We start from the raw sequence: 23,978 nt of genomic DNA on the forward strand, positions 1-23,978 counted from the left end.
AAGTTTTATCCTTGGGCCAGAGGCAGGTGATAATGGCAAATAGATGGTGGCCTTGAAAATGGAAATAATAATAATCATCTCACAAGATACCTCCAAGGATTAAATGTCTTTATAAACATCATGAATTATATTTACACATATGAACACTAAATTTGTGTACAGGTAAGCATAAATAAAGTTTCATTTATTTGCATATGTTGTGTTAGATATATTTAGATATATTTATGGATAGACAAACACACATATAAAATATATTTATATATGAATTACATATGCTTACACACCCAAATCTATATACAAAGGGCAGAGCACAGTGCCTGGCCCATAATAAGGCTTCAGGATATAGAGCTACCATTAAAATTAATTACCTACCATAAACCATGTGCTGAAAGCAAACGTTTATCCCTGACACTCTCTTAATTTAGTGCTTTACGCCATTTCTTTTCATCATTGAACTACCTTACTTTTTCCTGCTTCTCCACCAACACACAGGAGGATTTGAGGGTTTGGGGGTTTTGTTGTTGCTGTTTGGCTTGACAAGCTCCCCCTCTGTCCACACCTCCAATGTTGGTCTTCACTGAGACCCACATATTTCTTTGGACCTGACATAGGGACTATAGGACAATCCCTGAAGAAACAAGTCTTCTTTCATCCACTTATGAATTTGTAATGATAAACCTGGCAAGTCTACTACTCCTGTTAAGTCAGACATACGTTTTTTGTTTTTTTTTTTTTTTAAGATTTTATTTATTTATTTTACAGACAGAGATCACAAGTAGGCAGAGAGGCAGGCAGAGAGAGAGAGAGAGAAGGGGAAGCAGGCTCCCCACCGCCCAGAGAGCCCGATGTGGGGCTCGATCCCAGGACCCTGGGATCATGACCTGAGTTGAAGGCAGAGGCTTTAACCCACTGAGCCACCCAGGCGCCCCCAGACATACGTTTTTGATGGTCCAATATTCATTTGCATCTGAATCTTCTGTGGCAGCTTTAAACTCATTGGACTCTAACTGAATCATGCCTCCAACTTCAAAACCACTGCTGCTCTTGTAATAACTCTTCAAAGTAATATTTTTAAATCTGCTCTTGTAATAACTCTTCAAAGTAATATTTTTAAATCATCTACCACATTTACTTAATCCAGGAACCTCAGGTCTGTCATCAGCTCCTCCCACTTGCTGCTCATTGCTTCTCATATACTTTCAAGTTCAGAAGACTCTACCCAAAAAGACCAACGGATTCTGTCTAGTCCCCATATTTTTAGCGGCTTTTAATTTCTGGTGTTTGTCTTACATCTACACAAACTAGCATGGATGTGAGGTTTGGGGTTTTTGTTTGTTTGTTTGTTTGTTTTTGCCTTTCTGACTTTTTGTAATCAGAAAAACACACTACAAAGTAACATCTTTTAAAAGTCCTATTGATTACAGAATAAATTCAATATCCTTATTACAGTTCAGAAGCCATTCAAAATACGTCCGTAACTACCTGATTACCTACTATTCCCTGAGCTGTTCCTGGACGATATTTTGAATGTTGAAACTTGTAAAACATTCTAAGCACTTTTCTCTCATTCTGAGAACTTCTTACTTACCTGCTCATCTTCATATAGGCTGTAGCACCAAGCAAAAAATGCCACCACCTCCTGTCAAGCCCTATCGGACTTCTTGGGTCATAAGCTGTGCTCTCCCCAGTGTTCTCAAAACAGTTCTTGTCTAGTAGAGCACATTTTGCATTGTTTCATAAATACTGATTTTAAAAACCAATCTCCTTTTACTGACTATGGAGTTCTTAAGGACAAAAGCCATATTTCATTCATTTATAGAAGGAAGAAAAAACAGAAGGAAGAAATGAAGGGAGATAGATATGTAATATTAAGAAATAATTTCCATGATTTTGGAAGGAAAAAAATAACATTTTTATATTCAAAATATGGTGCTTAAAAGTTTTATCTCCCCAAAGGGGCAAAACATCTTCACAGTATTTAAATTTTCCTATAAGAAACATATTTGAACATTGTATTTATGGACTCATTGAAGCAAAACTACGCTCTGACTTCTGCAAATGTGCGGTTTCATCAGCATTGTCCTTCTTGATAAAGAGTGAAAAAAATGGGTGATGGTGTCTAAATTCGTTGTGAAGAGAATTCTAGCATTGTTTCAGTTGTTTTCCTAATTTAGATCGGTATCTCCACATTCCCAATTCTTTCAAGAGTAAATTGGAATGTACAAAAGGCTCTTATGCGGGGCTCTGCATGATTTCCTCTCTGATATAATTTCTGATCACTCTCCTCTTCTTTCCAATCTCACTGGTTTCTCACTTTTTTTTTTCTGAAATATGCGAATACATCCTTGCCATAACATTTTGCTGAAGATGTTCCTTCAGCTTGGAAAGCCATTCACCCAGATACCTGTTTGAATAACCCTCTCATTCTCTCAATTAGAGTGAACATTTTCTAACCTGAGTTGTTCCTGTGTAAAAATTTGGTTAGTTCTTCCATTACCTGGAATTTAAGGCTTTAGAAAATTTGAGCTAACTCAACTAGATCCTAGATGTAAAGATAAGAGATAAAACTCTTCTAAAAGAAAACTATGCAGTAACGGGTTGAAATGCTCAAACCCTGGACATTCCAAAGAAAGGACTAGCCCTTTGACAGGCTTCTAAGAGATAAAATCTAAATCCTTGGAATATCCTGCCTGAAAATAGTATTTCTGTACATCTGGATTCTTGGACTACACCAGATAGTATATGATAACGATGTGATTTATGATGAATGCCTGTTTTTATTCACATGGGTCCTGGATCACACTGTTTCACTTGACCTTTAGAGAGGCTGGAGACTCAGTAGCTAGGGTCTGTTACACAAATATTCCATGCCTGTGTGACCGCTGCAATAAAAACCCTGGACATGAAGGCACAGACGAACTTCCCTAAACTGGAGATACTCTGTGTTGTGACACATTAGTGCTAAGAGATTTAGTACTTTCCATATATCTCCAGCAGGAAAGGACAACTGGCAGATTGTGCCTGTTTTCTCATGAACTCTGCCCTATATTATGCCATTTTCCTTTCCTGATTTTAATCTGTATCCCTTCCCTATAATATACTATAACTCTGAGTATAACAGTTTTACTGAGCTCTGTATTCCTAAAAAAATCATCAAAACTGGGGGTCATCTGGGGAACTCCTCCAACATAAAGCATAGGGAGAAGCTTTTGTGATCTCAGGTTAGTAACATGAGAATAAAAACATGAGCCCAAAGGACAAAAAAAATTGATAAATTTGACTTCATCAAAATTTAAAATCTTTTTGTTTCAAAAGGTGACATTAAGAAAATGAGAAGAAAAATCACAGAAGGGAAGAAAATATTTGCAATTGTATACCCAGAATACAGAAATGATTTTTATATAAAATTTTATATAAAAAATAATAATTTTTTAAAAGATTTTATTTTTTTAACAAAGAGAGAGACACAGCGAGAGAGGGAACGCAAGAGGGAGAACAGGCTTCCCACAGAGCAGACAGCCTGATGCAGGGCTCCATCTCACCACCCTGAGATCATGACCTGGGCCGAAGGCAGCCGCTTAACTGACTGAGCCACCCAGGCACCCCACCTAAAAATAGTAATTTTGTATATAGAATAACTCAATAACAAGAAGACAAAGACAGGCAAAAAATCTGAAGAGATATTTCATTTAAAAAAGGACAAATTGCTATTAAGCACAGGAAAAAAAAATTCAACACCATTTGTCATAAGAAAATTAAATTTAAACTACAATGAGATACGATTGAGCAAAATATAAAAAACAGACAATACAAAGTTTCGGTAAAGATTTGGAGAAACTGAAAAATCTTAATACATTGTAAATGGAAATGTAAAAATGATACAGTATTTATAGTATCTCCAAAAGGGAATAATACAAGAGTCCTTTTACTGGGTGTTGGAAAACAAAATTGGTCTATCCATACAATAAAATACTAATAAGAAGGAACAAAATACCTCTATATGCTACAACACGGATGAACCTTAAAAATTATGCTAAGTAAAAACAGCTAGATGCAAAAGACTAAATACTGTGTGTGAAATGTGAAGGAAAGGCAAATTTATAGACAGAAAGCAGATCAGTGGTGGCCTAGGGCTGGAAATGCAAGTGACCATCATTAAGAAAGAGTCCAAGAGACTTCTTTGAGGAGATGGAAATGGTCTACAATCAGTGGTGCTTGCACAACTCTATAAATTTTACTAAAAATCACTTAATTGTACACTTATAATGGATTAATTTTATAGGCTAGAAAATTATACCTCAATTAAACTGCAAGAAAAATCTTGTAGGAAGAGACAGAAAAATAAACAAGCGACTTACATGGTATGTAAGAAAGAGATAGGTGTTCTGCTACAAACAAAATGAGGAACATGATAAGGATAGAAAATATAGAGAAGGAAGATGGTAAATTTGCAGTATCAAATAGGGTGGTCAGGGTAAGCCTCAGAGATAAAAGAGCTAGCCAAGGGGCTCAGCCAACGGTGGCTCAGAGGGTTAAAGCCTCTGCCTTCGGCTCAGGTCATGATCCCAGGGTCCTGGGATCGAGCCCAGCATTGGGCTCTCTGTTCCAAGAAAAGCCTGCTTCCTCCTTTCTCTCTGCCTGCCTCCCTGACTACTTGTGATCTCTGTCTGTCAAATAAATAAATAAAATCTTAAAAAAAAAAAAAAAAAGAGCTAGCCAAGGTGACATCTGGTAGAAGAGCTTGCCAGGAGAAGGGAAGAGCATGAGCAAAGTTTTAAGTCAAGAACACATCCTCAAGTCTGAGGAAAAGTGAAGAGGCTGGTGTGGCTGGAAGGAGACTGGTAAACAGGAATTCATATAATTAATGGGAGTAAGGAGGGAAAAATATAGGGCCTTATTATCCATTGTAAAGTTTTTACTTAAAAAAAAATGGAGAGCCATTGGAGGCTTTCTGACAGGAGTGGCATAATCAGATGTACAACTTCAAAGTGTGACTCTGGATACTATGTTGAGAATAAATTTTAGATATGAATGAGTAGAAGCAGGGGGACCTGAAATTCAGCATATATTTTGATAATCCTGGCAATAAATTATGGTGGCTTAAACCAAGGAGCTTATGGGGGAAAAAACAAAACATGGGAAAAGGAATTTTGGCATCAACTTTTCTCTTTTTTGAAGTTAATTCCAAATTTCATAAAAATTAGAATACATAAAATATTAATAGTATTTCTCTGATGAAGTCATTGATAATTTCATGTTTCTGCATTTACCAATTTGCCAGTCATGTGCATACACTATTTCTATAAAACAGAAAAACCAACTGTCTCAAAATCCAGTTCATTGAATGTGATCGTAATGCAAGCAAACTTTCTTTTTTGCCAAATTTTTAAGTCAAAATGGTTACATAAGTGAGGCAAACAGTGATTAAACAGTAATGTTAGCAATATGGAGCGTAGCTAAAGAAGCAACAGATAATGTTTCCTGACCCAGAGTGGTGAACTCACTTTCCCATGAACATGCAGTAGCATTATTACCAAGCATTATTACCAACTTTCCTGGCATTACAGGACTGTCTCCTTTCTATGCCTGATGTTTAATTTTTTTTAATACGTACAGTTCTAATCATAATAAATATAACCTGTATCAATCAGGGAAGTTAAGGTTATGCTCATATAGCAAATAATCTCAAAGTCTTAGAGATTTAAACAATAAAGGTGTATTTTTCATTCCACTACATGTCCACTACAGGTGTGGGAAACCTATCTAATTATTATAGTCATTTAGGGACCTAAAGTGTCAAAGATTCCATTTCGACATGGTCTACCACAATGAAATATGTTAGATTATGAACAGGTTCATAAAACGTCTCCCTCCAAATGATACACATTATTTCTGCTCTCATTCCATTGGCCAATATAAGGCCTATGGCTACAAAAGTCAGGAATTATAATCTTATAATGTATTCCAAAGGGAAAATTGGAATAAATGAATACCATTTTTTCTTTATTCTTCAAATTTGTTCCTTGGTGATAAACTATTCTTTCAAAGAACTTAACATGATAAGGTGACACAAGTCAAGTAATCTACAATTATAATTATTCATGAACTAGCTTACCCAGGCTTTAATCTGGGATTTATGATGACACTTTATCTCCAAACACAGATCTCTAAAGTAGGCTACAACACTCCATAGAGTATTAAAGATGTGAGGTAAGAGAATAAAATATGGGCTTCAATTCATGTTCATTTCTATATTAAAAAAATAAGAAAATTAAGTTATACTAGTAGTTAATATAAGTGTTTTCTAATATTTAACTTTATTTTTTTAAGTTTTATTTATTTAAACAATCTCCACACCCAATGTGGGGCTCAAACTCACAAACCCAAGATCAAGAGCTGCATGCTTTTCTGACTGAGCCAGTCAGACATCCTTCTAATATTTCATTTTAAACTTTACTGATATTTACTATTAAAAAATCCTAGTTTATTCCTACATCAAATGGTCTCATGACAAAAATAGGCTACATTATACTAAGACTGGGAATTCCAGAAAATGAGAGTTAAAAGAATTGTCCTAATCAAGAAAAAGGAATCTTTGTGCACTGTTGGTGGGAATGCAAACTGGGGCAGCCACTGTGGAAAACAGTATGGAAGTTCCTCAAAATGTTAAAAATAGAATTACCCTATGATACAGTAATTGCACTACTGGGGGTTAACACACAAGAACATAAAAACATGAATTCAAAGGGTTATATATACACCCCTGTGTTTATGGCAGCATTATTTACAATGACCAAGATATGGAAGCAGCCCAAGTGATGACTGTGGTATAAAGATGTGGTGTATGTACAATGGAATACTATTCAGATTTCAAAGGTGAAATCTTGCCATTTGCAACAACATGGATGGATCTAGAGAGTAAAATAAGTAGTCAGAGAAAGGAAATGCTGTATGATTTCACTCATCTGTGGAATTTAAGAAAAAAAAATGAACGAAGGGAAGAAAAAAGAGAGAGAGAGAGAGACAAACCCCAAAACAGACTCTTAACTCCAGAAAACAAACTGATGGTTATCAGATGGGAAGTGGGTGGAGGTGATCTTGATGGGCACCAAGTGATATATGAAACTGCTGAATCACTCTATTGTACACCTGAAACTAATGTAACAGTATATGTTAACTACACAGGAACTAATTTTTTTTTAAATTGTCCTAATCATTCATTGACTTGCAATACTTCCATATAATGTATTTTATATGCATCAAGTTACATTGATTTAAGAATTATTATAATCTAATTTTAACTATACTAACTCACAAAATAGACAATAACTTTGCAAGAGGCTCACAAAGACACTTGAGAATTGAAGACTACAGAGCCCGTCAAGAAGAAAATGGCAGAGTGACACATCTATTCCTAGTACTAACTTGTCATCAGCTGCATACAACTACTACCTAAAGAAGCTGCCAAAATCGGATTTATGAAGAGTATTTCACATATAGATTGACAGCCACCAACAGTAATGAAAATCTGTTCTAAGTATATGTTATATATAGTGCATATTGCTGATTTTCTCTTGACTTCTCTTACAATTTTTATTACAGTATATGTTTTAGAATGACCATAAATGTCAATAAAGAAATGCATATATAAAGGGTACTTGTTCATTTTTTTTAAACTGATGAACTCTATGATCAAATAAAGTCCTGATCAATTAAGTCACAGATGGGGCATTCCAGCCGTGATCTCACTCTGTGGCCAAAACTGGCTTTTCAATTGTCTACCTGAAATTTCTACATGGATAAATAACAGATATATTTATATGTCACATGACCACTACAGAGCTTTTGCACTCCACACTGAAGCCCTCTTCCCCTGGTCTCCACAACCACTCTACCGAATGCACAAACATCTATCTTCTCTTATGACTTTCCTTTCTGCTTTCTTCTCTATGTTCGAGGTGACAGGAATATTTTTCTATCCCCCAGACTAAGCTCTTTTTGGTCTCCAGATGTTTACACTAGCTTTTCACTTTGTCCGGAACATTCATCTCCTAGATCTTTTCTTGGCTAATTGCTCCTCATCCCTCAGGCTTCTGCTCCTAAATCAGTTCTTCAGAGTGGCCTTTCCTGATCACTTTATGTTATAGGCCCCCACTGACTTCCCCACCCACCAGTAGATTACGCACACCTAGAGCCTTCAAGGCTTACACAATCTGTGTGTACCCACATCCTCAGCCTCATCCCCATCATCCTCCCTTCAGTTGCTCTGCTTCTTTCTTACCAGCTTCCTCCGAGTTGCCCGATTAGGTGAAGAAAGCTGTTAGGTGGTTTGCACTTGCTCTGTCCTCTGTGGGAATGTTCTTCCAGGTCTGTGAAAGGCTTATTTCTTCAGTTTATTCTGGCTCCTGCTCAAATTTCATCTCATCAGAGATACTTGCCTTAATCATCCTATCAAAAACTCATCCCTGGGGTGCCTGGTGGCTCAAAGGGTTAAGCCTCTGCCTTTGGCTCAGGTCATGACCTCCGGGTGCTGGGATCGAGCCCTGCATCAGGCTCTCTGCTCAGCGGGGAGCCTGCCCCCCGCAACTCTGCCTACTTGTGATCTCTCTCTGTCAAATAAATAAATAAAAAATCTTTAAAAACAAAAATGCATCCCTTCTGTCTGCCTGTTCACTTCCTAGATAGTTTTCATGGCACTTGTAAATATTTTAAATCAATCATTTGTTTGTCATTTGTCCAATGCACTGGAATATAGGATCCAGTAGGATAGGGGCTTTGTGTTTTTCCCCACTGTAATTCTATCCTGTTGAACAATGCCTGATCAATATTATCATAATTTATATACACTATTCCCTGCTGAGCTTCACTTGATGTTTCTCTGTAAAACAGGCTGTTAGGATCACTGTAGTAGAATCATTATCCTTGCCTTTTATAATTATATTTTAAGTTAATTTCTAGGAGTCAGATGTTTATACATATTATATATTGACACATATTGCTCAATTGATTCCTAGAAAGTCTATAATGGTTTACATTATAAACCATTATATGGTTTATAATGCCTCCTCTCATTTCTATACATTTATGCCTATAAGTTTTGTGAATCTTTTAATATCTGTGATCTCAGAGGTGATTAAGAATGATTTATTACTTATTAGCATTTTATGGTTAATAAATTTGAAAAATTTGGGGGTGCCTGGGTGGATCAGTCGTTAAGCATCTGTCTTTGGCTCAGGTCATGATCCTTGGGTCCTGGGATCAAGCCCGGCATCGGGCTCCCTGCCCAGCGGGAAGCCTGCTTCTCCCTCTCCCACCTCCCCGTGCTTGTGTTCTCTCTCTCGCTGTCTCTCTCTCTCTCTCTGTCAAATAAATAAATAAATCTTTTTAAAAAATTTTTTTAAATAAATAAAATACATTTGAGAAATTTTTATATGATTTCTGGTATATGAATTGCCCTTTATATATTTTTCCATTTTAAAATTTTTATTCATTTTTGTTTATTGTTTTTTAATGATTTTTATAAACATTTATGCATTTTTTAATAAAGAAATTTTCTATTTCACAAGTTCAGTTTTTCATTTTTTAAAATCCCTAGTTTAATATATTCTTCTATGGTTTCTCTGAGTGTTCTTATTGTTAATGTTTTAACTTTTAATGTTTTTTTCTCCATATTTAATTTATGTTGGTACATGTAACAGCAGTGGAATTCAAATTAGTTTTATTTTACATTTTAGGAATTATTATTATTATTTTTTAAGATTTTATTTATTTATTTGACAGAGATTACAAGTAGGCAGAGAAGCAGGCAGAGAAAGAGGAGGAAGCAGGCTCCCCGCCCAGCAGAGAGCCCGATGCGGGACTCAATCCCAGGACCCTGGGATCATGACCTGAGCCGAAGGCAGAGGCTTTAACCTACTGAGCCACCCAGGTGCCCCGATTTTAGAAATTATTGATCAGTTTTCCTCATTATATATCAACATATGGTACTCATAATAATAGTTAAGATTTCCTGTAAGATATCTATGGGCCAGTCATTTTGCTAAATATTTTACATACAATAGCTCAATTAATCTTCATATCAATCTTCAGGGTTATGATGAAGCCTATTTCTCTTGAAAGAGGGACAGAAAAATGTCAAACATTGTAACTTGACTGTGAAATCATCTCTCATTTGTAACAGACAGGAGGCAGAGTCTTGCATTTTTAACCTAGTTTTATGCTTCATATCAATAGTGCTATGTAATATGAGCAACATCTTATTAGAGTATCATTCTGCCTATTATTACTGTGGTTAAGTTGGGAGCATTCAAACCAGTGCCACTTTTTCTCAAGTTCCCTCAGACCTCTCTTCTCCCAAAATCTCCTGTCATGGAATCATAACCACAAGATGGGCAAAACCTGGTTTGACTTTCTATACTATTAGAAGAAGCAAAAATAATATAAAGAATATGTTTCCCTGCACTAAAAACAAGACACCAAAATACTGAGAGTAGATACTTAGAAAAAATATTCCAAAAGAAACCTGGAAAAGTCATATTATTATCTAACAAAATAGACTTTAATAAAAAAATCATTTGGAAAAAGGATGACAAAAATAGAGTAAGAAGCTATAACCCTCATTATTATAAGCACATGCAACAACTCAACCTCAAAAATAAAAGACAGAAATGAGGAGTGATCTAGATAAATGAACAACAAAAGGATTTCTTTTATATAACTCTTTCAGAAAATGATAAAGCAGATGAAAAATACACAATGAGAGCAAGATTCAAACAAAACAATGAAAAACTCAAGCTACTTGGTATATATGGAGAAATGTTATACCAAACAATAAAACATATGCTTTCTTTGAGCACATATGAAGTACTTCCAAAGTAGGTTATGTCATACCATAAAGTGATAGAAGTCTTAATTTCAAAGAAACAATGTAATACAGACTATTATTTTCTAACATACAACAAAATATTAATTAAAAGCAAAAGAAAAGCTAAGAATAGTTAAACAGCTAAAGAAATCCCATATTATCAGTAAATAAATAAAACAGTCATTGGATTAAAAGGAATAAACTGTGAGCTGCATAATCAATCCTACTTGACAAAATTCACAAGACACAGTTAAAGAAATACTTAGAGGAAAAATTACAGTTTTAAACTATAATCAAGAGAATCATGAAATGTCTTTAAAATGACTACTGATTCAACCTAGGATATTAGAATATAAGCAAAGGAGCAAAAAGAGAAATGAAAGAAAATAATGAAAATCAAGTCAGAAATCAATGAAAAAAGCAAAAGAAGAGGGCATATTATCAAAACCAAATTCTGATCTTCCTCCAAAAATTCTGTGGTCGGTCAATAGTTCTTATAGGAGATTTCTACCAAATTTTAAGGAAAAATTCCAAAGTTTTTTTTAATTACCAAGAAAATAGAAAACAACAAAAATCTCTATAGCTAATTTTAGGAAGTTAGTGTTGCCTTGAATTGAAAACAGATGAATTTATTGGCTCATTTCAAATGTGATTAAATGTAAAAATCTTAAATATAAATTCTACAATTGTATTTTAAAAATGTATATTTAATATGAAAGGATCTTCAACTTGAAAATTCTTTTTTTTTAAAGATTTTATTCATTTATTTGTGAGAGAGAGAGAGAGGAAGAGCAAGAGTGGGGGGAGGGGCAGAAGGAGAAGCAGGCTCTCCGCTGAGCAGGGAGCCCCATGCAGGACTCCATCCCAGGACCCTGGGATCATGACTTGAGCTGAAGGAAGATGCTTAATCAACTAAGCCATCCTAAAAATTCTTAAAAAAAAAAAAAAAAAATTATTTTATTTATTTTTTTAGGTTATATTTATTTATTTGACAAAGAGAGAGAGAGAGAGCCTGTGATGAAGCAGGCAGAGCAGCAGGCAGAGGGGAGGAAGAAGCAGGCTCCCCGATGAGCTGGGAGCCTGATGGAGGACTCAATCCTAGGACCCTGAAATCATGACCTGAGCAAAAGGCAGAAGCTTAATTCACTGAGCCATCCAGGCACCCCAGATTTTTTTTTTTTGAGAGAGAGAGAGAGCATGTGCATGTGAGTAGGCATGCAAGTAGGAGTTGGGGCAGAGAGAGAGAGACCCTTCCAGCAGACTCCTTACTGAGCACAGAGCCCCATTCAGGGCTTGATCCCAGAACCCTGAGCTCATGACCTGAGTGGAAACCAAGAGTCAGACACGCAACTGACTGAATCACACAAGTGCCCCTCAACTCAAAAATTCTTTAAAGGTAATGTACATTAACAGACTAAAGAAAACCAAAGTACATTATTATCTTAATCAATGCAGAAAAAATATTCATGAAGTTCAGTATCTATCTACTATGAAAACACCTAGAAAGCAAGGAATAGATGAAAACTTCCTTAATTCAGTGAAGGTTAAATACCAATCTTAGAACATTAGACTTAAAGAAAGAATTTTTTATGTATTTTCTTTATGATAGGAATTAGACAAGGATTCCCATTATTGCTTAAATAGTATTGGAGGCCCTGGCCTACAATATAAAGATAAGGGGAAGAAAAGGTTGCAAAACAGTAGGAAAGAGATGCAACTCTTGATACTTTCTACTGGTATCAGTATCTATTGGTTTTAGGGAAACCAACACAATAAAAAAGATAAACTATTAGAATTAATAAGAGTTCATCAGTACCACTGATATTTACTTGATTCCTCTATATCAGTGATAGTCCATAAGAAAACAGAAGAAATATGATTAGCAGTCAATATAGCAATACATATATATATGTTTACATGTGTGGATTCTAGGAACTAATCTAGGAGACATTTTATTGAACTCTAATACTTTATCTAGATGGGTTTTGTTTTTATTTTAATGAAAGAGAAACTATGCTCGCACATAGGAAGACCTTACTATTTAAAAATCTGAATCATAATTAAAAGATCTCTATATTAGAAATCCCAGGTCAGAATGGCTTCATGTGGAAGTCTACTAAATATTTAAATGAGAAGTAGCACTAAATTTGCATATTTTAGAAGACTCCATCCAAGAAATTCTGTTAATGTCAACATAACTCAGTACAAAAACATGGTTAGGACACTATAAGAAATAAAAATTATAAGCTAATTTCATTCTCCAAAAGAGATACAAAAATCCTAAAAGAAAAAAAATTAGTAAACCAAATTTAGTGCTATATGACCAAGTTAGTTTTATTCCACAGGGAAAAGGCTTATTCGACATTTTAAAAATCAATACATACAAAAAACATATAATCATCACAAAAGTCACAGAAAGATTATGTGATAAATTAAACAGATATTCATGATTTAAAAAATTATCAGAAAATGGAAACTTATTTAACTTAAAACATACTTCAGGATGAATTACTGAAATCTCTCTGTGGTTGTGATTTTTTTATCATTATTCCTATTCAGTATTATAGTAGAAGCACTAGTCAGTTCCTTAACTGAAGGAAAAAAAAATACAATAATTGGAAGGAAGAAATAAGATCCATCAATATTCATATAATAATAAATATGTACATAACAAATCCAAAATAACATAAAGGTATTATTTTTAGAATTCAAAAAACATAACAAAGAGAAAATGAAAGTCTCCAAAATATATTATTTATAATGGAATGAAAAAGTCAAATTAAGAATAAAAGGAAGTATAAGAACTCCACAAAAAAAAGCTATAAAATGAAAGGAGATCTATATAACTAGATAGCTATACCAGGTTTATGGGTCAGAAGACTTAATTTAAAATGATGCCAATTCTCTCTAAAGCAAGGCATTGCTAAGAAAATGCCAAGAAGACTTTTGTGAAAGTTGATGAGTTAATTCTAAAGTGTATACGAAAATTCAAACTGCCCAACTTGAAGGAGAATAATAAATTAGAAGAACTTATTCCATAGTATAATTCTCAAATTTGGCTGCATATTATAGTCATCAGGGATATTTTCCAAAACCTGATGGTGATACTGTATCTTTTACATAATTAAATCCTTATCTTTAAGGAGAGATCCAGCATTGTTATTTTTTTATATTTTCCAGGTGTTTCATGTGCATCCAAATTTGAGAGCCACAGCCCTTGCAGCATATTATCATATACAATATAAATTATGTATTATTCCAAACGTGCATTAATTAAGATAGGGTGAAACTAATGTAAGGATAACAATTAGTCGAATGGGACAGAATAGAAGCTATGGAAAGAGACCCACCCACACATGTATGGACACTGTTTAAGAGTAATATAGCACAGTAAGGCAGTAGGAAAAAGGCAGTTTTTCAATCAAAGTCACTGCACCAATTGCCTCTATAGAAGAAAAAAATAAACAGTGATTTCAATCTCAAATCATATACAAAAAATATCAATTCTAGTAGACTGCAGATCTAAAGGAGGGAGTAAACAAATGGGATAGATGCTAAGAGAACATCTTCATGAGCTTAAAGAAAATCTTCTTTGACAACACACAAAAAGGAAAATAATTATTAACTGACTACACTTACACTAAAATTAAAAACTTACATTCATCAAAAGCTGCCATTTAAAAAATAAAATGTCAATCTATAGACTAAGAGAGGCTATTTGCAACACAAGTTGATGACAAAAGGTCAGGACCCACTCTATATATATACATAGATACATATGTAAGTGTGTGTGTATAATCAATAAAAAGAAGTTACAAAATCCAATAAATAGATGAGCAAGAGACATGAAAAATGTTTTCATAAAATAGCATTTCTGGGGGCCCCTGGCTCAGTCAGAGAAGCATGCAACACTTGATCTCAGATTTGTGAGTTTGAGCCCCAAGTTGGGTGTGGAGATCACATAAAAATAAAATCCTTAAAAAAAATAAAATAGTATTTCCAAAAGGCCAATAAACATATGAAAATGTGACCAATCTCATTAGTCACTGGGGAGATTCAAACTCAAACCATGAGCTACCGTTATACTCTAATCAGAATAACTGCAATCATGAAGACTGATAACATCGAGTGTATTGCCAAAGACGCAGATCACTTGGGACTCCCAAACACACGCTGCTAGTGGGAATGCAAATTAGTATAATTACTTTGAAAACCTGTTTTACGTTATCTATCCAGGCTGAACATACACATACCATATGACATGGCAATTCCACTTATGTATATACCTAGGTAAATGCACAGACTTGTGAACACACATGTATAGACATGTGAACACACTTGTACAAGAATGTTCATGACAACGTTACTGGTAACAGCTCCAAACTGGAAATAATCCAAATGCCCATGAGCAATAGAATGGATATATAAATTGTGGTATAGTTAACTAAGAGAATATTATACACATTGAAATGAATAAGTTATATAGAACATCATGGATGGATTTTACAAAGATAATGTTGAATATATATGCCAACCAATGAAGAACACATACTATAATTTTTTCATTTATGTAAAGTTAATAAATGGACAAAAGTCAGGATAATGGTTACCTTTGGGGAGGATGGTAGATAATGATTGAGAAAGGGCACAAACTGGGGCTTTTAGAATATTTGCAATTTTCTATTTCTTGACTTGAGTGTTGGCTGTATAAATGTGTTTACTTTGTGAAAACTCATCAAACTGTACATTCTTTTCTCTTTCTTATTTATTTATTTATTTGACAGAGAGAGAGGGAGAGAGCACAAGCAGGCAGAGCAGCAGGCATAGCAGCAGACAGAGCAGCAGACAGGGGGAGAGGGAGAAGGAGGCTCTCTGCTGAGCAAGGAGCCTGACAGAGGGCTCATCCCAGGACCCTGGAATCATGAGCTGAGCTGAAGGCAGTTGCTTAACCAACTGAGCCACCCAGGTGCCCCTGTACATTCTTTTCTCTTAATTGAAGTATAATACAGTAGTAAAACATTTAAGAATGATGATAGTCAGAACACATGGAGAAATAAGCTATCTTCTTTTATAAGAGTTAATATAAAAATGTCAAATTTTCTCAAGTTAATCTATAAACTCAATACAACCTGATTAAAATTCTAGTAGCATTTCTTCAGTAACAAAATTAATTTCTTTGAAAACACAATTACACATCTATGAATAGCTAAGTCAACTTAGCAAAAAGGCATAAAAACAAGGGTCTGGTCTATACATGAAATATATTACACGCTTAGCCTGGAACCATTGTTACACACATAGGGTGATTTGAGAACAACTGAAAAAAAGACGAGTGGAGTAGAAGAAATATTTCAGAGACAGACTGATCCAGATGTGAGCCCATAATATGATTTAAAGTAGCAACACAAATCAATTGGGAAAGATGACTAGCTTAGTAAATGGTACTGGGAAATCAGGTTTATTATATGGAAAAATCTAAAATTGGATCGCTCTACAATGTATCACAAAGTGTCTTCCAAGTGGATTAAAAACTAAATGAGAAATATAAAACTGTAAAGTTGATATACAATAATAAAGAAAAATATCTTTGTAACTTCTCATGCAAAGCTTCAAAAGCACAAACCATGAGACCAAAAAAAAAATGATTTGGGGTCGGCTTAGGAACAAAGATATATTTCATAATATGGTCTGATTCCACATAATCGATTTACAAATGAATTCAACAAAACCCTATGTCAAACTGATGATGACAGCAGGTGAGTGTGTGTATGTGTGTATAAGCTAGATCTGACATTTGTCAATCTTTATTTCATAATATAATATCCAAAACACGATTTTGTCTATGAGTAGGACAGATTTGCCTACCAACAGTTATTTAACTTAATTTCCCAGTAGTTTTTTTGAATCTAATTCTACCACTCTTGTGACTAGAAACATGTATTTTCCTAGAAAATAACTCTTTGTCTTACATGTTTTCAAACTCACTCCTTAAAGATTCTAGGGTATGTTCCGTAGGATTTAACATTCTTTTACTGAATTAACACAGTAAGTCACCTCAAAACACACTAACTTATTATTCAAGAATCTTAGCTGAACTCTAACTTTTCAACATAGATTCTTACAAATCATCTTCGATTAGCAGATATTAATTTCTATGCCTTCAAATCAGAATGTCATTATTTAAGGAATTAGAGGAGTTAGACCACTACAGAAAAAGTGAGAGAAATGTTGGCATAAGCAACACTGCAAAGAGGTTAAGAGTTTGGTTAGTTTTTCTTTCTAAACACTGTGTTTTTAATAGCTGTTTTATTAAAAAAAAAAAAACACTAAATTTTATTTTGCATATTCTAGAGATATAAACATGCATAGTAACTCTTCATTCCTGGAGTATAACCCACTTCAAAGAAGAGACATGTTGGACTGTTAAGAGGCCTACAAAAAAGCTCAAAAAGCTTCACTTAATTCCTTTTCCCTTACCTACCCCAGAGTCCTATCTAGTTTCTTCTCTCTAGCACTCTGGGATTGTAACCACCTGTCCGTTAATTACTTTCTCTCTTTTGTGATTACCTTTCTTTCAACAGAACTCACATATTGTCTATTAAAATTTCTCCTTCCAGTTCCCAAAAGTGCATACCTTATTAGCAGTTTCTAGCAGCCAAGGGAGAAGAGGGTGCTTACCTTCAAAATAGATGCCTGACTGGACTTCTAGGACCCTAGGAAGCGTCCTGAGGTCAAGGGAGTGAACGAACTCTTCCAGCGACAATGCCATGGCTTGGGTCTTGCACAGTCCAAGCACTTACAGAAGCTCCTGCCTTCTGGGTGTCACTTGTTTGCAGCTGTTGTCCTTGCTGATCATTCCTCCTTCGGGCAGGCAAGGATGTCGCACTAGAGTCCCACTAGGGTGGAGTAACTCTGTGTGGGGAGGACTGTGAGGAGAAGAGGAGGAGGCAGGGGACAAAAGGTGTGACAGCTCTTTTTGTTCTCATTGTGGCTTCATTTCCTTCTGACACTGAAGCAGAACAGGATGGGGGGAGCAGTGAGCATGTCTGAACAGACAATGCCAAAAAAAAACAAGAGTTGGTAAGTAGCTCACTCTGTCTGTTGCCAGCCCAGGTGCGCCTCTACAACACTGGCAAGACTGTTGGGAGTTAGGGCTGCATGTGGCTTTTTGAACCAGAAAAGAATAGGAATACAGGACTAGAGTCAAATCTTAAAATGGCACCATGTTAATTCTTTATGTCTTTAGCTCATTTCTAAAGTTTGGCTTTGTGCCTTGTTTGCATACTCTCAGTGCTTTCACATTAAATTTGGTTACAAAAGTGCTCTGTGTCAGCTTTTTTGAGAAATCTGATACTCTGAAGAGAGAGGATCGAAACCACTTTTTATTGTTCCACATTAAAAATTTTGCTGAATCTTAAAGGAGGGTGGGGGAGGGGCACAATATGCAAAATGATACAGTAAGTTAATCCAGTAGGTTAATACATATTTTCTAATCACTACAGAATAGTGAAAGTATCTAAATCTGTTGTAAGGAAACTGGGTTTCCTGGGTTTAACTCTCTTTAGATGTATAGATGACTTGAGCCTTATTGTCTCTGTTCCTCATTTGGCTCAATTATTAAATGAAAAAAAAAAAAAAAAAAGCAGACGGAGTCAATGAATCAAGCAATTTCTCCCCAGACTAAAATTCTGCATTTCGGATTCTGTGGTCCAAATAGTGGGGAGAGGGACATGTCCAAAGTCAAAGAAGCGAGAGAACCCTTGTTGAAACAGATCCCTTAAAAATTCCCCCTCTCAGGGTCGCCTGGGTGGCTCAGTGGGTTAAAGCCTCTGCCTTCAGCTCAGGTTGTGATCTCTGGGATAGAGCACACATGGGGCTCTCTGCTCAGCGGGGAGCCTGCTTCCCCCTCTCTCTCTGCCTGCCTCTCGGCCTACTTGTGATCTCTGTCTGTCAAATAAATAAACAAAATCTTTAAAAAAAATTCCCCCCCCCTCTATTCTTTGTATTTAGCACAATGTTTTATACCTAGTTTATATAACTCACATTGATATTTTCTTTCTTTTTTTTTTTTTTTTAGATTTTATTTATTTATTTGTCAGAGAAAGAGAGAGAGCACAAGCAGGGGAACTGCAGGCAGAGGAAGAAGCAGGCTTCCTGCTGAGCAAGGAGCCCCCGTGCAGGACTAGATCCTCATGACCTGAGCTAAAGGCAGCCGCTTAACCAACTGAGCCATTCAGGCGTCCCTCAAGTTGATGTTTTCTAAGTCTCTTTAAGGACAAATAAAGGAAGACTAGTTAGTATAGATACAGGTGAAAGATACTAAGAAGCTGCACGTTCTCCTTATAAACTGGGGACTCTTGGCTCTTTGTTGGGAAACTGTTATAGCTTCAGGCTGCAAAGTATAGCTAGACAGGGGGGGGTCAGGGCTCACCCCAGCTCCACCATTCCCTTCACATAAATGACCAAGCAATAAAAACACAACCTTATTGTGATATAGAGGTTACAAAACTCTTTCAGCTCAAATCATATTTGACATTTGCAATAATCTGCTTGGCTTCATTTCTTTCTTTACAAAACTAGAATTTATGGGGTCCTATTCATAGTTTTTAACTAGTAGCTTCTAATTCCTCACTTGGAACTATTTTGTCCCAAAAATCTCCCAAACTTGATCAGTCTGCCTCCTGCAAGCTCAGGCTCTTCAGTTGGCTGCAAATACTGTTTACAGCCTAAAAGCATATCTCACATTGCAGATCATATAAAAAAAGGCTGCTGTGGATGGCTCCTTAAAAATCCTACATCTTTTAGAACTGGTGCCACAACCAATTTCATTTCATACTTACTCCAAGCTAGATTTTACTTGCTTTTTTTGTTTGTTTTTATTTTTGTTTTTTAACTTTCCCAAATCAACTTTCTATCCTACTAGCCAATAAAGCCTTTTTGAAACATCACCTGTATCTTAGTTATCTATGCTATCCCTGCTTCTGTTCTTTCAACAGATAACCCTTGGTTTCCACTATAATCTGATTCTCTTATATTACCAATCTTAGTTAATGACACTACCCTTCTACCAGTTTCCCAAGCCAGAAGGCTGCATCATGGGAGAAGCCATTTCTGGTCTCTGAATCCCTCAATCCCTCACTGTCACTCATTCTATTCTTGTTCTGTATCCCCACGGTTACTACTTTAGTCTAGATAGAAATCACTTCTGACACCGTAGGCAAGGAATTCGTGACATGAACAGCCAAGACAAAACTGACAAATAAAACTTTTGGGAAAGTACTTGAATCTTAAGTGGATGACTACAGTTGAACAACTGAAACAGTAAATTACAAGTGCAATAATAATGATATTAATGAGAGCTCAGAAACAAATCAGAGTACAATGATTTCCTATACGAAAAAGGTGAAATTCCAACGCAGTAGAGAAAAATGTTTTATTCAACAAATAGTTGTTAAATATTTTTTAAGTAAGTTAGTTCCCTAACATTCTATGCACCAAAATTAAATTTAGATAAATTTAAAAGTGAAGCTTAAACAAAAATAAAACAAAGGAGAAAATAGAAAAATGTCTGAAGAAAGTAAGGGAAGAATTTTTTAAAGCATTTAATGCAAGGAAAAGACTAATAGATTTGATGACAGACATAGGAAATATGTCTATAAATCAAAAAGAAGCTTTAACAAAATAGAAAATAAACACACACACACACACTTCAAATTAAGAATTGATGTCTGGGATACATAAAGAGCACATATTAAGTGATACGCAAATAAAAAATATTCAAGGACTTCTGCTTCTGGCTATGAGCTATCTGACCAACTCTCCAACCAATGACAACGAGAATAGTGAATGGTGTTTTGACACTCTTGTTTTAAGGAATAGGAGAGCTATCAGAGCAGTTGGGACTTGAGATGCCAAAACCAGAAAAACAGGGAAACACAATGAGAGGAACCCAAACTTCCACCCCTTTTCTCCCCTCAAGGCATGTGTGGATTAATATTTGGCATCAAAAGAGAAGCTGAGAAGCAGAGCGTATGTGGTGGTTAAGGGGGAAGGAAGCCGAGTTGAATTTCTAGCAGTTTCAGATAGCTAAGGAGATAAAAATTGGAATTTGGGGCTAGCAAGGCATCTAGGGAAACAGAAATGAGTTGTTTAGCACCATTTTCTCCCTCCAGGTTTTGGCGCGTTCAAAACCAGCATAGAGTTGATTGTATGACACCGGTTAGAAAGTGATCTGTAAAAAGCTGACAAAACCAAGCAGCACTTTCTGGGGTCTCATTGGCGGGAAAACACACCCTGCTAAGGGGGAGGAAGGAGCTCTGGTAAATACCCCGTGTTTTTGGCTGGGGTCCCTGAAGCCTAGTCCCTAAAAGAACAAACGGGTTGACTATAAATAGGCCTTACAATATTGAAGCCCAGATCAAAGTTACCTCAACCCCTGATTGGATTAAAGTGATCTGAGCCATTTGAGATGCGGTACAAAAGCAAACACCCTGTCACTGGGGAAAAGCAGCCAGAACTTCTACAGTATTTTAAACACAATGTCTAGGATTTAATAATTTGAAAAGCTCAGATATGGAGTTATGAAGCATGCAATTTAAAATAATTTTGATTAACATGTTGGAAACTAGAAGACAAGGAGAATTTCAGTAGAGAAGTGCCATCTATTAAAAGTATCAAATTAAATTCTAGAGTTGAAAAATAACAACTCAGATTAAGACTTCTGGACATAGGGTAAGAGAAGGTTGGTAAATGGACCAAGGAAAGAAGAAAATATTCTCTATTAAAGAGAGATAAAAAGAATTCAACATATAAGAATAGAAGAGACATTTTAGCCACAGTGAAAAGGTCTTATGTGACCTTGCATCCTCACATGAAAGGAGAGACGGCAAAGAGGGAGAAGCAGTATTTCACGAAGTAATGGCTAAAGATTCTCCAACATGGTTCCAGGTATAGCCCTGCGGTGGGGGTTCCCGGGGATCCATTTCTTGCTACAACAGTGTGGGGGGATCGGGGAACAAACCCAAGGCCACCCCTTTCGGCAGCCTTGGACCACCCTCCAACCTCTTTTCCAGTCGCAACCTTCAAAGCCATCGTCGCAGCATCCCCTGCCTCCAGGACCAGCCAACACTGGTGTTTTGTTTTCTTTGTTTTGTTTTTGTGCACTTAGCTCCTCATTGCCATCAACCATGAGCCCCAGATTCACGGGAATTATTCCAGTGACAACACGCATCTGCAGGGCTTCCACACCTGCCTCTCTCTGGGCCTGTTTGCCTTGTGACGATGTGGCTCTGGAGGTCCCCGGCCACGTCCTCTGGCGTCGACTGAGGAGAAGCAGGAGGCCTCCTAGCTCTCCCAAACGCAAAACCAGCTCGGAAACCGCGCCCTCTTCCCGGGCCTCTGCACGCCGCCCCAAGACAAGTGGTAAAACCCAGGACGCCCCGCGGTCGCCACGGTCCTGGACGAGAACCTGCCCAGGCGCGGGTGATCTGCAGGCCCTGGGTTCCGCCCAGTCAGCCATACCCCACCGCTGACTCCCTGACCAGCCACTTCCCGGATAAGAGGCGAATAGCATCGGGAAGTAGGCGGCCACCTCACTCTCCTCTGCAGGCTGGCCTGGGCCAGTTTCTGGAAAGGCTCAAAATCAAGCAGGAATTAGGAGCCCCCAGGACCCAGCGGGCCTTGAGGGGTGCCTCTGGCGTTCCCCTGGTGTTAGGGCTTCTGCCTGAGCCTCTCCCTTCCGCCCCTGTGCAGCTTTTTAGTGACCCTGGAGCCCTTTCCCTAGCCAGGAGTCTCCCTAGCCAGGGACCATATGGAAACAAGGCAGCTTTTTTTCAGGGGGGGATAAAAAAAGCATACAAGTGGGGGCACCTGGGTGGCTCAGTGATTAAGCCTCTGCCTTCCGCTCAGGTCATGATCTCAGGGTCCTGGGATCGAGCCCCGCATCGGGGGGGGGGGTCTCTGCTCAGCGGGGAACCTGCTTCCCTTCCTCTCTCTCTGCCTGCATTTCTGCCTACTTGTGATCTCTGTCTGTCGAATAAATAAATAAAATTTAAAAAAAAAGTGTACAAGTGGACCAGTGCAATTCAAACCTGTGTGTTCAAAGATCAATTGCACTCAAATGCTGAGAGAACAACGGTGTATTTAATTCTTAAAACCCGTATATTGCTGAGGATGCAGTATATTCACTTGTACTACAAACTGATGTGATCTATTTTGAAAAATCAATTTGATCTAGTAATTTTACATTTAAATGTAATCAGATAAAGATTATACACACAATGATTTATTATGCCATTCATTGAAGCATTTATTACTTTTAATAGCAAAAAAAGGGAAAGAAAACTAAAGTACAAGAATAGAGGTTATTTACACAAGTTATTCACATGGTTATATACTACGCTGCCACTAAAAAGCATCAAAGAAAATTGTTGACGTGAGAAATTTGCCAGCAACATGATGTGAAAAATTGAGGATAAAGGATAAGCAGCATAGAAAAGAAAGTCTAGAATAGGTACTAAATTTTATATTTGTAATATGCTTGTGTGGTTTTATTTTAAAAAAATTAAAAGATTAAGAGTCAATGAAATTGTTTTCTTTTGAATAAATAAAGATTACCTTTTTAATTTTGTAATTTCTAACACCTTCATTTCACTGTTTTCACCTAAGCTACCTATTACTCTATCCCTCTTTATTACATTTGGTGGACATTTTTATTCTTTATCTTACCTTTATACTCATGACCGTGCTCTTTACTTTGAAATGCTCTCTTTACTTGGCTTCCCTCAGTTTTCATTCTATTTTTCTACTTGCCTCATCTAGGTCAAATTTGCAGTTTCCCTTTTCTCTGCTTTTTAAATATTGTGTTCTTGCTCACATTTACTTGGGGTATTTAACTGCAATTTCTATCTTAAATGCAATGTATAAGGTAATATGAAGCACCAAAAGGGCCAAGTTTAAAAAACAAATTTTCTTGGACAAAGGGCCTTATGGAGAACAGGCTGTCCCATCTCTTGTTGTTGTTGTCAGGAAAAAATATAAGGCCAATGGCCCTGGTTTTACAAAATTTTCAAAAAAATAAAAAATGGGGGTACCTGGGTGGCTCAGTGGGTTAAAG

The 23,978-nt window shown here is 36.5% G+C and overlaps 1 protein-coding gene across 2 annotated transcripts in view; it reads right to left on the minus strand.

The window, feature by feature from the left end:
- The window catches only part of LOC111147616 (thymocyte selection associated), a 188,498-nt gene extending 170,853 nt beyond the window's left edge, over positions 1-17,645 (minus strand). The window contains exon 1 of one of the 2 annotated variants that reach the window (XM_022503778.1): positions 17,543-17,645. In XM_022503778.1, coding sequence (XP_022359486.1) covers positions 17,543-17,633 — 91 coding nt within the window. In that variant the 5' untranslated portion in view covers positions 17,634-17,645. The remainder of the gene's footprint in view (positions 1-17,542) is intronic. The other variant, XM_022503777.1, reaches the window with a different exon arrangement.
- Positions 17,646-23,978: the final 6,333 nt, after the last annotated feature.

The sequence above is a fragment of the Enhydra lutris genome, unplaced genomic scaffold, assembly GCF_002288905.1.
Source record: "Enhydra lutris kenyoni isolate GAN:26980312 unplaced genomic scaffold, ASM228890v2 scaffoldscaffold17, whole genome shotgun sequence".
NCBI classification, from domain to species: Eukaryota; Metazoa; Chordata; class Mammalia; order Carnivora; family Mustelidae; genus Enhydra; species Enhydra lutris.